Source organism: Macaca fascicularis, chromosome 9, assembly GCF_037993035.2.
Source record: "Macaca fascicularis isolate 582-1 chromosome 9, T2T-MFA8v1.1".
Classification (NCBI taxonomy): Eukaryota; Metazoa; Chordata; class Mammalia; order Primates; family Cercopithecidae; genus Macaca; species Macaca fascicularis.
This window is the reverse complement of record NC_088383.1, coordinates 17,932,743-17,949,081: the sequence shown is the minus strand read 5'-3', so window position 1 is coordinate 17,949,081 and position 16,339 is coordinate 17,932,743. Positions and strand designations below refer to the sequence as shown.

The 16,339-nt window shown below is 36.2% G+C and overlaps 1 protein-coding gene across 1 annotated transcript in view; it reads left to right on the top strand.

Annotated features, from left to right (window-relative positions):
* The window catches only part of CUBN (cubilin), a 314,813-nt gene that overhangs the window by 82,344 nt on the left and 216,130 nt on the right, over window positions 1-16,339 (top strand). Inside the window, exons 23-27 of the mRNA XM_005564724.5 lie at window positions 5,172-5,364; window positions 6,992-7,152; window positions 7,849-8,030; window positions 9,007-9,163; window positions 11,752-11,939. Coding sequence (XP_005564781.3) covers window positions 5,172-5,364; window positions 6,992-7,152; window positions 7,849-8,030; window positions 9,007-9,163; window positions 11,752-11,939 — 881 coding nt within the window. The remainder of the gene's footprint in view (window positions 1-5,171; window positions 5,365-6,991; window positions 7,153-7,848; window positions 8,031-9,006; window positions 9,164-11,751; window positions 11,940-16,339) is intronic.

The window sequence follows — 16,339 nt, the reverse complement described above, 5'->3', positions numbered from 1 at the left end:
TTGTTTTTCATTCTTCTCTTTTTATGTTGCCATTAGCCTGTCTTTATTTTGGTTTACAGAATATTATTAGTATTCCATTCTATTTCCTTCATTGTCTTTTTAATGATACCTTTTTGTTTTTGTAGTTTTACACTAGGGCTAAAAATATACTCCTTAGCTTATAAGCAAGTTTTCTTAGCGTTAATATGCAGCTGCTTTACATTTCATACCTTCTAATTCATACCTGACACTTCATATTACACACCACATTCCCCTTTATACTTCACAAGTGTAATAATCTCCTACTAGTGTAATTCCATCTACCTGTCCTTCTGTGTGCTGTTTTAGTTATATCTTTTACTTCTCTCTATATTATAAATTCACCTTACTATTGTTTTTGCTTTAAATCATTCATTCTCTCTCTCTCTCTCTTTTTTTTTTTTTTTTTTTTTTTTGAGACTGAGTGTTAGTCTATGGCCTAGGCTGGAGTGCAGTGGCATGCTCCTCACTCACTGCAACCCCCACCTCCCAGGTTTAAGCAATTCTCGTGCTTCAGCCTCCTGAGCAGCTGGGGCTACAGGCATGTGCCACCACGCCCGGCTAATTTTTGTATTTTTTTTTTAGTATAGATGGGGTTTTACCATGTTGGCCAGGCTGGTCTCGAACTCCTGACCTCAAGTGATCTGCCAGCCTTGGCCTCCCAAAGTGCTGGGATTACAGGCGTGAGCCACTGCACCTGGACTACTACTCTCTATATTATAAATTCACCTTACTATTATTTTTGCTTTAAATCACTAATTCTCTTTTAAGGAGATAATGAAAAGAAAGCCTAGCATATCTTATTAGATGTTTTTCATAAAATTTAGGAGAATTTTAGCCACTATATCCTTCTCTTTTTTTGACCCATTTTTATTTTCTTCTCCTTCTGGTTCTCTAATTGCATGTGTGTTAACCTATTGTTTTTTCTTTGTTTTTTTTTTGTTGTTGTTGTTGTTGTTTTTTGTTTTGTTTTTTAATATGTGTTCATCTTCCTGGAGTTCTTTTCTCTTTGTTCTTTAGAGTAAATTAGGTATATTGATATATATTAAAGTGTACTGACCTTTTTTCTTCTACCTACAGTTTACTATTAAACTCATCATGAAGTTTTAATTTCAATTAGTGTAATTTTAAGTTATATAATTTCCATGATTTCTTTTAGTAATTTCCTCCTTTTTGGGCCAAAATTTCTTATCTGTTTACTTTTTAAGGCTTTTTTCTTTAAGTCTTTGAACATATTTTTAATAGCTGCTTTAAAGTCTTTCTCTTTTAAATCTAACATCTAGATCATCTTTGAATCACAGGATCACATTTTTTTATCAACTATGACCACATTTTTCTTGACTACTGATGACATTTCTTGATTTGATTCATATTTTCTAATTTTTGTTTTGTTTTGTTTTGTTTGAAATGAACTCTCAGTCTGTTGCCAGGCTGGAGTGCAGTGGCACGATCTCGGCTCACTGCAACCTCCGCCTCCTGGGTTCAAGCGATCCTCCTGCCTTAGTCTCTCGAGTAGCTGGGACTACAGCACCACCATGCCCAGCCAATGTTTTGCATTTTTAGTAAGGATGGGGTTTCACCATGTTGACCAGGATGGTCTCAATCTCTTGACCTCGTGATCCACCCACCTCGGCCTCCAAAAGTGCTGGGATTACAGGCATGAGCCACTGTGCCCGGCCCATATTTTCTCATTTTTTTAGCATTTATAGTAATTTTGGGATTTATAGTGGACACGATAGGTTGGGGCATGATATGGGTGTTCCATATCATGAGGGTAAATTATGTGTTGTAGACACTCTGTATTCTTTCCTCCTCTGAAACTAGTTTGATATCTAGCTGATTGCTTTGTATCTGCATAGGTTTATATCTTTATTCGCTAAAGAATATTTGTGAACATCCCTGTTTCTTGAGCCCCTCTAACTTGGTAGGTCTCAGCCTCCAACTTCTGTGATTCCTGCAGGTCTTGTTAAGACTCATCCTTTGGTAGGGAAGTTCTAGAGAGCCCTACTCTTGGCCATGGTCTTCACTTGTAAGATACGGCCTTTTAGGTGTCTCATATGAATGCCTGAGGTGTTAAGGAGGTATCCCCATTCTGGAATGGGAGAGAACTCTAAATGATCTTGTTTCTGCTTCCAGCCTAGTAGCAGCTCCTGTCTGACATGCTTTTTGAAGTCTCATCTTATGTATTCTCAGCCCACGCTTAGCTAAGAATCCATGGGAAGCCCTGCTCAGCTGCCTGGCTTTCCTCTCTATATACTTCTTCTCTGGAGAATATCCTTATAGTTCCAGCTGCTTTGGCAATCCTAATCTTCGCATCATCAGCTCAGTAGGACTGTCATTCACTACATGGGATTCAGCTCCCTTCTGTGGTCAGGAAATTCTGCAAAGGTAGAAAACCAAGGAAATCAAGAGTCATACATCATAAGTTTCCTTTCTGTCAGGAATCACAATCTTGTACTGCAGATTGTCCAGTATTTTGTTCAGTTTTACAGTTCTTAAGGAGAGGAGCTGGTTTAGTACAGTTGCTTGTCATAGTTGGAAGCAAAAAAATATTAAAGAACCTCAGCCAACCAGGATAGAGTATAGGAAGGAGAGAGAGAGGAAAAATGAGGTGAGAAAAATAGAGGGATTCATAGGATTAGGGTATAGGGGTAGCTTGAAAGAGAAGAACTGAATGGAGTAGGGAGAGGAACTTAGATGCATCTACCAGTCCCCTTTGTTTCCAACACCTCATGTAATAATATTGCAACAACTACTTACTAGGACCTCATCTGGGCCAGGTACTACAGTGATAGTAAATAATGGTTAATAAGGTCTTATTCATATCCCAAGGTTTAGTATGGTAAATATACTCACGTAAAAACAATTACAAAATATGTTTGGGACTCAAATTGCTATTTACATACAATTTTATTATGTGAGATAAATTAGTTCTGCTTGGTTGGGAAAGGTCTCAGCCAACCTTAAATGATGGGTAAGAGTGTATATGTTAAACCGTGTATTGGCAGGGGTTGTGGGGCAGCGGGTTAGGTAAAGGGTAAAGCATTTCAGACAAAGTGAATGGTGTAAATATCATTGGAACACATCAGGAACTGTAGTTTACTTTTGTTCCAGCAACAGAAAAGAAACTTAGTGAGTAAATCAAAATTTCAGTAAAGATTAACAGACTCCCACCAGTTGTTCCAGAATAATCACATGCATGTAAGCAAGATGAAGGGAAACTACTCATGATAATTGCCCCAAAATATCATTAATTCAGGTTCCACCACCTGAGAACCTGATCACACTTAACATTCTCCCACAGACAAGTTGCATTAGAGATATGCAAGACAATTGTATTTCCCCTCTGGGGAGTACAGTGAGTAAGCAAGAAGTATTGTCTCTTTAAGAACAAGCGAATGAACAGATAATTTCCTCTAAATATTTGATTTACTGGCTAAAGCTCTCTGTGTGTGGGTCAATGAGTCTGTCTATTCTGTCAACTCAGGGATACTGGGTCACTGCTTTCATTTGATGTCCTTTTTTTCGCTTAGTAATTTTCATTAGTGGGTCTGAAATATTAATAGACCAATGCTATACTCCTCCTGCTCTCTTTATCCCTCTTTTCTACCTTTCCTGTTGTCTCCCTTCTGTCTCTCTTATTCCCTTCCTCTCTGCCTTCCTTTCCACTTGTGGAAATTTTTTGGCAGACTACAGAAAAGCATACTTTTCTATACTTTTGGAGTTAAACATAATCTTTGGTGTTAAATGTCACTGTGAATTCCTTCAATAAAGTAAAGCCTTGATAGCTTGCTGTTTAAAATAGAGTAAAATCAAATATCTGGCGAATGCCCATTACTTTGAGGGCTATACGCAGATGGTAGAACCTATAATACGTTCTATGCATCTCTATGTTTTCAATACCAGTGATTCTTCTTTTCTGAGTATGATTATATAGCAGCAACTAGGGAAACAGCATAACTAAACATCCTTATTATTATTCTTTTTTTTTTTTTGATTCACAGTGAAACACAAGAGTTTATTGTATCCAAAACCTTTCAGTAGGAGACCTCTGTCTACTCCTATACCCTAGATTTAGGTTATGGTTGGATGCAATTGGAAATACATTAAAAATGCATGTATTTGCTGGGCATGGTGGTGCATGCTTGTAGTCCCAGATGCTGGGGAGGCTGAGACAGGAGAATCGCTTGAACTCAGGAGGCAGAGGTTGCAGTGAGCCAAGATCCCGCCACTGCGCTCCAGCCTTGGCGACAGAGCAAGACTCTGTCTCAAAACAAAAACAAAAGCATTCAAACCAGATTTTATTTGTAAAATATTTCCGATTTGGAGGGCATAGGAGATTGAGTGGGTGTTAGTAAACACAGAATCGACTGAATAGGTACTGTTAAAACTATTAAACCAGAAAAGTTTTTAAAGAAGATATTTATTTAGGACTTCAAAATTGTCCAGGTCCTATCCTAAATGTTTTATAAATGATCTAATGTCTTCCTTATAACGTAAATGACCACCATTTACTGAGCGCATATCAATGGGCCAAGCCCTTGTAATGCATTATCTTTAACTCTTAAACCTACACTCAAAGGTAGCAACCCTCTTCATTTGAGAGATGTGGGAACTAAGGCTTAGAGAAGTACAGTGACTCTCCCAAGGCTGCAGAGCTTGTCAGTGTTTGAGAGGTTTTTCCTTCAAGATCACTCTGGTCCTTGAGCCTGGGCCCCTATTGTTCACCCCATGGTGGGGGCACCTGCTTTGTCATTTCTCATAAATACATGCTTTGGCAAAAACCATTTTAAAGGAAGCTTATGAAAAGACAAGACTGAATTATTTCTAGGCCCTCCTGCAGTGAATCCTAATTTTTAAGGTGTATGGTAATTTGCAAGGATTAGAAAAAAGTAACACTTTCAAGATTTAAAGGGTTGTTTACTCAAGACATATGTAACAATTTCCACTCCATAGCTTAGATTTACTGTTGGTAATTATTTTGTCTTTAAGATTACAAAAACTGTTTCAGAATGAAATCTTTATTTGCACATCCAGAATGGCCTATTGAAAATCAAGTATAGGCACAAATTAATGAAATACATATTACTGGATGTATTATAAATGTAACAATATTTTCTATTTTCTCTCGTATGGTCTGTTTCTGTTCACAGCATGTTTGCAAGACTACACAGATGATTTTGGGACATTAACTTCTCCAAACTTCCCCAATAATTACCCCAACAACTGGGAATGCATTTATAGGATCACAGTGAGAACTGGCCAACAGATTGCAATGCACTTCACAAACTTCTCCTTGGAGGAAGCCATTGGTGGAAACTACTATACAGATTTTCTGGAAATCAGGTAAGCACTTTTATTTATTTCATTATAATCTTTTCATTATTTATTCTCATTAATAATCTTTCCTACGACTATTAAGGAAAAAATATGGTCATTCTCTGCAAAGCTCCCTGCTGTGCACTTTCTTGCAAGAAATCAAGTTTGTCATTTGGAGCCTGACTTAGGAGAAATACAGGAATTGCGTCAGATTCAGTGGTTATTTTGAAGTGATTCTTTTATTGGAAATACTTGAAAATAAACTCCAGATTTTATCTGGGCAAAGAAACAGATGTGCTACTACTCTGAAATGATGTAACTTGCTGCTGTTGAATACCTACTTTAATTATATAAAATCAATGTAAATTTTAGGCTGTTTGCTGTTCATTTAATCTAATTATATTATAAAATGATGGCAGGATAGCAGTCTTAAAGTTTTCACAAAGTTTTCCTGTTCAGGTAATAAAAGTCTAGGCTTGTGAATTTCAGTACAAGGCATTATTCTTTCTTATTGTCACTTTGAAAGAATGTATTTAAAAAGTTATATTTGCATTAAAAGTAAGTTCACTTATATGTTGTTATCTCTCTATGCCACTACTTTGAGTTAAATTAGGCTAATCATTCTGGTGGGCATCTATATCAAATATTTTATTTGGGATTTAAAATCTGGAATCTTATGTATTATAATAAATGCTATTCTATAATATAAGGTAAGGTATTAAAATAAGAAATCATAATTGGACCCTATCATACTAAAATGACATAATTTTCTTTCTTTTTTTTTTTTTTGTTGAGACAGAGTCTCGCTTTGTCACCCAGGCTGGAGTGCAGTGGCCGGATCTCAGCTCACTGCAAGCTCCGCCTCCCGGGTTTGCGCCATTCTCCTGCCTCAGCCTCCCGAGTAGCTGGGACTACAGGCGCCCGCCACCTCGCCCGGCTAGTGTTTTGTATTTTTTTTTTTTTTTAGTAGAGACAGGGTTTCACTGTATTAGCCAGGATGGTCTCGATCTCCTAACCTCGTGATCCGCCCGTCTCGGCCTCCCAAAGTGCTGGGATTACAGGCTTGAGCCACCGCGCCCGGCCCATAATTTTCTTAATTTACAGCAGTTACTCACTGTACTTCGGTGTTGAATAAATCCCTTTTTTGTTGTTTGTTTGAAAAAGCTATAGATTATAAACTAGATTTAAGGGCCCAAGAGTTTTTAGGAAAAAATTATTTCCAGAATTTTGCTAAATATATCAAATTTCAAAAATTTCCAAATCAGAAGGAAAACATTGAAAGATTCTCTGTGAAATACAGCAGTATGTTTATATTGTTAATAGTATAGTTTCTTTATCCTGTTTTCTCTGATACATTTGCCAGAGGCTTTATTTGAAAGGTTAAGATTAAACGCATTCTCTCCCTTTGCAATTGGTTATATAAAACACCATGCCAACCATGAATGATGGTCATTCTTTATGAAGTCATTCAAATACCATTTAAAAAAATTTAAAAGTTAAAATCGTGTTTTTTAGAGTAAGAGTAGTGTTTGAGAGAAATTGCTTCATCTGATAAACTGCTAATGTTTGCAATCCCAAAGTTCAAATTATGTTAAATGTTTATACAGTAATATTTTCAGTAACCCAATACATTTTAATTTCTGTATTCTGCCAGAGATGGAGGCTATGAAAAATCACCATTGCTGGGAATATTCTGTGGCTCAAATCTACCCCCAACAATCATCTCTCATAGTAACAAACTATGGTTAAAATTTCAGAGTGACCAAATAGACACGAGGTCTGGATTCTCGGCTTATTGGGATGGGTCGTCAACAGGTAAATAGCAAGAGCTTACTGGAGAAACCGATCTGATTGGTTTCTTGATTCTGGGATTGTCGTGCTCTGTTCACCACTTGTCCATTTTGCCCAGCTGTATTTAAACTTCAGTATTGCAAATATTTTAAAATTAATAGCAGCCATTTCTTTTTAATAGACAAAGGGAGAAAGTTCTAGTTTCTTTTTATCAATAAATAAGAATCCTGGTTAGAATAAGGAAATTGCATTAATGGAAATTGGGGCTGGGTGCTGTGGCTCACTCCTGTACTCACAAACACTTTGGGAGGCCGAGGCAGGGGGATCACCTGAGGTCAGGAGTTCAAGACCAGCCACCAACATAGTGAAACCCCATCTCTACTAAAAATACAAAAATTAGCCGGACGTGGTGACAGGTGCCTGTAATCTGAGCTACTGGGGAGGCTGAGGCAGGAGAATCGCTGGAACCTTGGAGGTGGAAATTGCAGTGATCCGAGATCATGCCGTTGCACGTCAGCCTGGATGACCCAGTGAGACTTCATCTCAAAAAAAAAAAGAAAAAGGAAATTGGGTTTGTAGGCTAACTACTCTTTCATGATGCTGTTTTGCTGTATAACTTGATTTAAAGGATAGCAGAGTGGCACCAGTTTAATACAGACAAAAGGATTCAATTCCCCAAAGGGAAAAGGGTGTGTGTCATTCCATTTCTTTCTCCTCTAGGTTGCGGGGGTAATCTCACCACTTCAAGCGGCACGTTCGTATCTCCCAACTACCCGATGCCCTATTACCACAGCTCTGAATGCTACTGGTGGTTGAAATCTAGCCACGGCAGCACATTTGAACTGGAATTCAAAGACTTTCACTTGGAGCATCATCCAAACTGCACTTTAGATTACCTGGCTGTATGTATAATGTTTCCATTGTGTCATTCCCTGCTCCCATCTCACCCAACACACAATGCGCTTATTTTTATTTTGGAGATTCAAGAAAGGGGAGCATCTAAACAGAACATCCATATAAAAATTCAAACAAAATAGAAACATACAAGAAATTTGGTGAAAATGACCATCTTCGAAGAATTGAATGGCTCGATACACTAAGTATTTAAAATATATTGACCATAGACTATTAAGATATGCTGAAAATCTCCTGAAAGGGGTTATGGGATTTATTATAATCATTATTTATGTAATTTCCACATATGCATTGAAAAAATCACAATTTAGAAGACAGTTTTGATGAAGTAGAGAAGATAATTTGAGTCATTCAACTAGGACTTTTCACAGTACGGCAATTCACTATTGTTCATTTGTTAAAAAGCTAAATAAAAATGTATTGAAATGTCATGAATCATAAACTATGGAATCAAAAACAAGGAGGACAATTGATATCAGCTGTGGCATTACAATGTGTATTAGGCTTTCATTTTCAATTTTCAGCCTTCAATGTAGGCTCACACGTTTATTACTGCTGCACATATCCACAGCTTAATTGCCTGAGTTTATGGCCTCAATTTATAAATACCTAAATATAATTTGTAAAGTTATTTTATTTCATGACTATTCTTTTGTGATGTCATATATATAACAAAAAATATATTTATTATATATAGATATATATTTATTTTATGCATATCTATGTTTATATATAAATATTTAATACATATATAAATATATGTATTAAATAAATTTATATTATAAATATATAATTAATATTTATAATATTATATATATTTATATATAATTACATATCATATATTTATAATATATATACATAGTAAAGATATATATATATATTATATTTCTCACTTCTGGATTATAGTCCTTTACATAATGTTGATAGTCTCAGCCATCTAACATTCAAAATGTTTTCTTAAAGGTATATGATGGCCCAAGTAGCAGCTCTCATCTGCTAACTCAGCTTTGTGGGGATGAGAAACCACCTCTTATTCGTTCTAGTGGAGATAGCATGTTTATAAAACTGAGGACAGATGAAGGTCAGCAAGGACGTGGCTTTGAGGCTGAATACCGGCAGAGTAAGTGAATACTGGCAGAGTAAGTGTAAATACCAGCAGAGTAAGTGTGAATACTGGCAGAGTAAGTACGTATACTGGCTGTTCAGTGCCTAGAGTGGGCCTTCAAACTCTTGAAACAAACTGAAATAAGTGTAATGCATTGGTGTGAGCAATTGAACTTCATCTTAGTTTCTTATGTGAAAAATTTAACTCCATTTGAGGGATAAATACTTATGTATTAAATTTAATCTCATATAACTAAAACATCTGGCAAACTATAGAAACTTAAAAGAGTATTTAATATGCCGAGAGAGTTGCAGTTCAACGAAAGATCAGTGTAACAGACTAATGACCAATAACTTTTCATTTGCATCACACATTGCAATCTTGCAGTGTACATTATATTATTCCAGTGTACATAGTATTCTTTCACACTACTCTCTACCTTAAAAGGTACCTTAATTTTATTAAGGAAAACTGTGGTCCATGTGATTCGTGCATGGAATAAGCATGTTCTTTACAGTAGAAAAATCTGGCTATTGTACAGACGCCATTTTAAATCTACTTTTCCCATATAGCAACATGGTGGAATTAAAGGAACATTGAGCAAAATGTCAAGGGGCCTGGGATTTGTTCTGGCTCCTAACCCTTGAGAAGATCACTTTCCTTTGTGGTCCCACAGTTTCTTCTTTTAGAAAAGGAGATTAAATTAGCTGGTCTCTAAACCTGCATTCTATCTCTAGAATTAAATGCTTTTTGAAGTTAGTTCCAAAATGGACATTCAAGAAAAACTGTCAGTATTTTCTTGAATTTGTTATTTGATAAAGACTTTTACTTTATCAAAGTAAAGTCTAGGTTTTGGAAATATAATTCTACTGAATCAAAATTTATCCATAATTTTACACAATTATCTTTTCCCACAGAATCAAAATTTATCCATAATTTTATGCAATTATCTGAAAATGGAATTAAAAGTCACAAAATTATTATCTGAATACACAATATCCCTTGAATTAATTGAAAGAGTAATAACATTTAACCTTGATTATGTATGAATTTTAAGATTCACATTCATTTACATCTGGGGATTAGTCTGAATCCTAGATCATTTATATTGAGTTTTAATAAATAGCTTTTTTCTTCAGAAATGTATCACTAGTATATAAAAAGGTTTCCCAAATTCTATCAGAGATACATCTGTTTTACTATATAATCATTTCTCTAATTTTATTACTGCTGTGCTAATCTATTTCTTGGTTATAATCAGATTGTTTAAGGGTTTCTTTTTTTCTTTTTATTTCTGAGATATTTTACTTTTCTCTCATAATTTCAGAACCCTGAAAGTGTAAATGAGTGCACATAAGAGGAAAAATCAGAGCAAACTAGTGAGATTATCTGTAAAATTTGCCATGGGAAATTGGAGATTTACAAATAGTGTAAGGTCTGAGTGCTGAGAGCAGCCCATGTGGTTTACTGGAATGTATTTTCCTGGGCCCTGTGTTGCCCCAGTCATCGAGGCACGTGATCCCTATCTGCCTAATAGGTGTAACTTCTCACAGGCTTCTAAAACAATAAGATTATTCTTTAGAAATCCTTTATGTACAAAGCTGTGACCTAAAGATTTTCAAACAGAATGGGTTTAAGTATTCTCCCTGCTCCAACAAAGCAAAGTTTGAAGAGCCACAAATGTACGCTTTTTTAAACCAAAGTTATAAATGGTGTTCTACCCATCTTCAGAAAGCATGTTGTAGTAGGAATACATCTATGAACCCCACTTTCAGAGACAGCTCATTCCTTATAATGTTTATTTCCCATTCTCTTTTATTGCACATCATAGAGATAATATATTCCTTGTTTAAGTCATTAGGATCGGCTGAATTGGGCACCCAGGATTAGACATACTTAGAGGTATCTAGTTTGGTTTTGTTGAAAACTCAGCTCAAGAAAATGCCACCATTGGATTGAAGGCTTTTTTTTTTTTTTTAATTTCACATTTTCATTTCTTCTTTAAATCCTTTATACTCTGTCTATTCGCTTGGTACTTCCTGATGACTAACTAGAGGAAGAACGGAGCCTTTGTTGTGAATTTCACGCAGACTTTTGAATGTTCAACAAAGCCATGTTGTTACTCGTTTTTAGCACTCACATAAGATTTTGGGTTTTTAAACTGTTCAATTTAAAAGTCAGAATTTCTGTCCCTTCCAAATGTTAACATTAAAAAAGCAGCAGCACAGAGCATTGAATGCGCTTCTCTAACAAACAAATCAGACTGATCCCTGAATAGAATCAAGTTATTCTGCTCTCCACAAATTCAAGGGAATTCGATGCCTATTTTAATATGACTACTTAATTTTCATGACTCTTTAGTTTGAATTCACTTCAGTATTATTTCACATTTCTTCTAAATGGAAATCCTTTCACTATGAAAATACTGCACCAAATATATATGTGTGTGTCTGTGTGTGTGTATATATATACACACACACACATGCACATCCTATATATGTGTATACATACATATATGATTTTTATCTTTTTTTTAAAAGGAAAATCTTGGAGCAATTATGATGTATATAATAGTGGTTTTTAACAGTCATTTTTTTTTCCAGCGTGTGAGAATGTGATAATAGTCAATCAAACCTATGGCATCTTAGAGAGTATAGGGTATCCAAATCCTTATTCTGAAAATCAGCATTGCAACTGGACCATCCGGGCAACTACAGGCAACACTGTGAACTACACATTTTTAGCTTTCGACTTGGAATATCACATAAACTGCTCCACAGATTATTTAGAGGTATGTATTATAAAGCTTAATTGATCATTGCATTTTCAGATCAAGTTAGAATCCATCATGCTTTTTGGAATCAAATCCCTAATTCTGCCAGTGCATCTATAACACACCAACCACCCATGGTATTTGAACAGGTATATTTCATATTTAATGTATTAAATTGTGAATACAGAGAACTATCTGTGTTTTTAGGTTTCAGTGTAACTTCTGGACAGATTGACCTCATATTATTTAACTTATATGGAAGGAGAGTAATAACCTCTTTTTTTTGTTGATTGTTTTTATGTTTGTTCTTTGTGTATAAGAGATCAGAAAATGTTTAGGTATCTTGGATTTATTTAAGATGTCATTTGCCTAGTATGAGGTATCATGGTTTTGATTATTGTTTTTATTTTTAAATGTAAGTTCATTTCAGTATATTTTTATTTTTGTAAAATTGAAGTTTCAATTGTTATAATGATGACCACTAGTAACATTTTTTTGAACTGTCTGTATGTAATTTTAGGCAATAAATGTTGCTTAAATATTAGGCAACCTTGAATATAAGGTGATCTGCTATTTCTGCAATAAGAAATTTTATTTTAAAAAGCTTTTTGATAACTTGCATATGTAACTTTTAGGGCTATAAATTGAGAGATTATTTTGGCATCTACATTTCATCATCAGTAAAATCACTTTTTAGGTCATCTAACACATTATCTTTATTTCTGTCTATATTGTTAATACATAATACTTCAAAAACTCCACATATAATGTTTGCACTAGATACCCTTTCTGAAGTGATAAGTACTTGCTCTGATAACAGAACATTTTTTTTCCCACCTGCCCACCTACCAGCAGCCTGGTGACTTAAGGTAGTTCTTTTTAAGGTGGTCAGTGATTTTTAGAAGTCTTACTTACAAAGACTTCAACATCCATTGCTTGCAGTTCTGGGGTCATATTCCCAGAAAAAAAAAAATATGTTGTAATATGTTCTTAATTGTGTTTTTACAAGTTCTATAGGAAAATTGGCATTGGTTGAGGTTGTTTGAGGTTAACATATAGTTTCCAAATAGCACTTTTGTTTGTGAAAACAAAGCATTCTGCACTTTGACAGACTCTGTGAGGTCCTAACTATAAGGAGATTCCCTTGTTTTTCAGAGGTAATTTTTTGGGAAAAAATTTTGCTTTACATCTACAAAAGTACAATATTATAGAAATATTAGCCATAGCGTTTACCCATTAGAAAGTTTTGTTTACCAGTATTCTAAGAAAATATGACACAACATAAAACAAACTTACAAGCACATACTTGGCAATGGTTTTAAAGTCCACCTTCCTTGACCTGGAGCTCGACTGATCTCCTTTCATTTACCTAGATTAGGTATCCATTTCTTCACATAGTGAGACCTTGTTCATGTTTTAGAAAAAGCAGAAAAGTTGCTTTCAAAGCCCGTTGTTTATACCGTGAACACAGCAGTTGGTCATACCTCTTTTTACCAGTTAGGACTATCCTGATTCCCTCCTGGACTGTGGGCTTCTTGAAGGTCTGTGCTGTCTCCTACTAACTTTGTCCCAGTCACTAATTATACAGGTGAGACATTACAGGAGTTCAATCAGTTCAAGTTGAAATGAGTATCACAATCATATTTTAGTATCAGTTGAATGATAGCTACTAGTTAATGAGAAAGATTGAATTCCAAACTGGCGTTTCTGTATGACCTCCTACACATTCAGTGCAATCCTGCAGATTTGAGCACAAACCAAACTAGAACTCATGACCTTGCCGAGCGTTGCACGTGTAACAGTGTGCTGGGCACCATAATCATGATTTGGTAAAGTGTAATGGAGAAAGCTACAGAAAGGAGGATGCTTTTGAATTAGGCTTTAAAGGAGGCTTTGGCAGAAAGAGTGGGGAGGAAATGAGATGAAACATTTCCAGGACCTGAACTCCACTTCTTTGAACTCATTTGAGGATGGAATGGTAACAAAAAGGTGTTTAAAAACTCAAATTAAAAAATGCTTGTTCCAGCAACTGCAGAGTAGCTCATTAGAGCCCCTTATGGATGACGTGCCTGTCATGTTATGGTCATGCCATTTCTCTTGTGCAACATTGATGGTGAAAGAGCAAAAATACAAAATGAGAACCAGAAGTTCAGAGAGGCCTTCCAAAAAACGGCGCCGTTGCCAGAGGGAGGAGATTGTTTTCCATCTCTGCGAGCCAAGAGGTCAGACCAGAGCAGTAGCTGCAATAGCTGATCTATGATGGAAATTTTAACACACAACCAACCATTTACAGAGAGAAAACTCACAAACACAGAAATCTAGCTTCCATTATTTTAATCGCTTCTTCTAGTTACAGGGTTTTTTTCAACTGACTTCCCCAAATCCCAATTGGATGACTGTTACTATAGCCAGAATTTAGTTAGTCTGAACTAATAAAATGGAAACTATAAAAAGACTCAATAGGTGCTGGTCAGGCACTATCCCGGCTTGATGAGAGGTATGGATTGGTAAAGGTTCCATTGGAAACCAAATCCATCCTTTATTATTTCACCCTCTGGGCAAAACAAAATGTTTCAGATCCAGAAATAAAATATGCAGTGGGAGAAGGGACCGTTTGCTTAAAGGAGTAAGACCATTTACCCATGCAAACATGGGGAATCAACCTGAAGAGTTCTGGCTGTATTTTACAGCTTGATTTCAGTCTTCCATTTTATTTTGAGTCTGAGTTTTCATGCAGAAGAGATTTCAAACGAGTGATTGAATATAGAAATGGAAATGGTAGATTTGGGAGAAATCAACACGGAGATGTATAGGAAGCCCAGATATTTGCTAAGTCAACAGGGAGCATGTGTGTAGTGAGAAGACGAAGTAGGAACACTAAGAGGTGGTTGTGGCTGGGTGTGGTGGCATACGCCTATAGTCCCAGCTACTCAGGAGGCTGACGCAGGAGAATCACTTGAACCCGGGAGGCGGAGGTTGCAGTGAGCTGAGATCGCACCATTGCACTCCAGCCTGGGTGACGGAGTGAGGCCCTGTCTCAAAAAAAAAAAAAAAAAAAAAAGAGGTGATTGTGTCATGGGAGCCAAGGGAAGAGCAGTCGAGAGAGCTCATGGTTCAGAAGGGTCCTTTGGAGATAAGTGTGACTCTGGTCAGAGCAGTGTTTGTGGGGTGGCGAGAGCAGGAACCAAACAGTGCAAAGAGGCATGAAGAGGAGAGAGTGTAGACTGAAGTCTAGCTCCCTGAATTCTGAGGCTCTCTGTAACAAACCAGAGTAAGTGATGGCTTCTTTTCTCCAATCCTTATCCTTCATTTCCCTAACTGGTCCTCATCTAGTTTGCCTGTGTGGGACATACTAGGTTGCATGTTCTCTTGTATGTCAGTTCCGCTTTAAATGTGGCCCCAGAATTGGATGCAACAGTTCAACTAAACCTGGCTAGGCCCAAGTAGGTTGGAACTATATTATCCAGTTCATATATTTCTGGTGTTGTATGCTGAAGTTAAATGGGGTTTATTGTAGCTAAGTCATAATGTTGGCCTATATCAACATTTATAATCTCCATATCACTTTTACACAAATTATTATGACTTTATAGCCTTAGCTCATATAATTTTAAAAAATCTAAACAGAGATATTGTTCCTAATGAGTCAGATTTGATTTTGTCTGAGAATCATGACCTCCCTAAATCTTCATTCATTCCTTTTCAGAGCATTATTCATTTGCATATAGACTCATTGGCCACTGACCTAGTACTTCTTCAAAAATAATTGATAAAAATGTCAAACAAGATTGCATCTATTTCAAATACTCTTAAACAACAGGTTCTTTTGGTTAAAATTGATCTGTTATTAAGTGCTTTTGGAATAGCACTATTCAAACTACTAGGTAATAAAAGCTAATATCTATTCAGCATGTATTATTTGCTAGATAATTCTCACAGCAACCCTGTATTATAAGAAATATTGTCCACATTCGTTAGGTGAGAAAAGTGAGACAGATATAGGTTGTCCATATTCAGAAAAATTGTAAGTGTCAAGGCAGGCTTTCTAGCAGGCACTGTGACTCCACACCGATGCTCTCAGCCATAACACCACACACCGCGGGGGCACTCTCACAACTTCCTGTTACTCTCACAGGGATCGTGGGGGGGGTGTTCCCGCAGCCCCCAAGTCTACCATTCTATTGATACTCTAGCGAAGAGAAACCAATGTTTTGCCTGACTCCATAAATAAGCAAGTGTCATTTATTATAATTACCTCTTTCTTTGCTTCATGTTGACAAATTATTTTTAGTGTCTAATTTAGAATTTTTCCAAAAATTACTCTTAATCTTACTGACCTACGAGATTCTAGAATGAATCTTTCCCCATCTTGGAAGCTGGAACGTTTTCCCTTCAGCCCTCTGGCAGCCCTGCTGGTT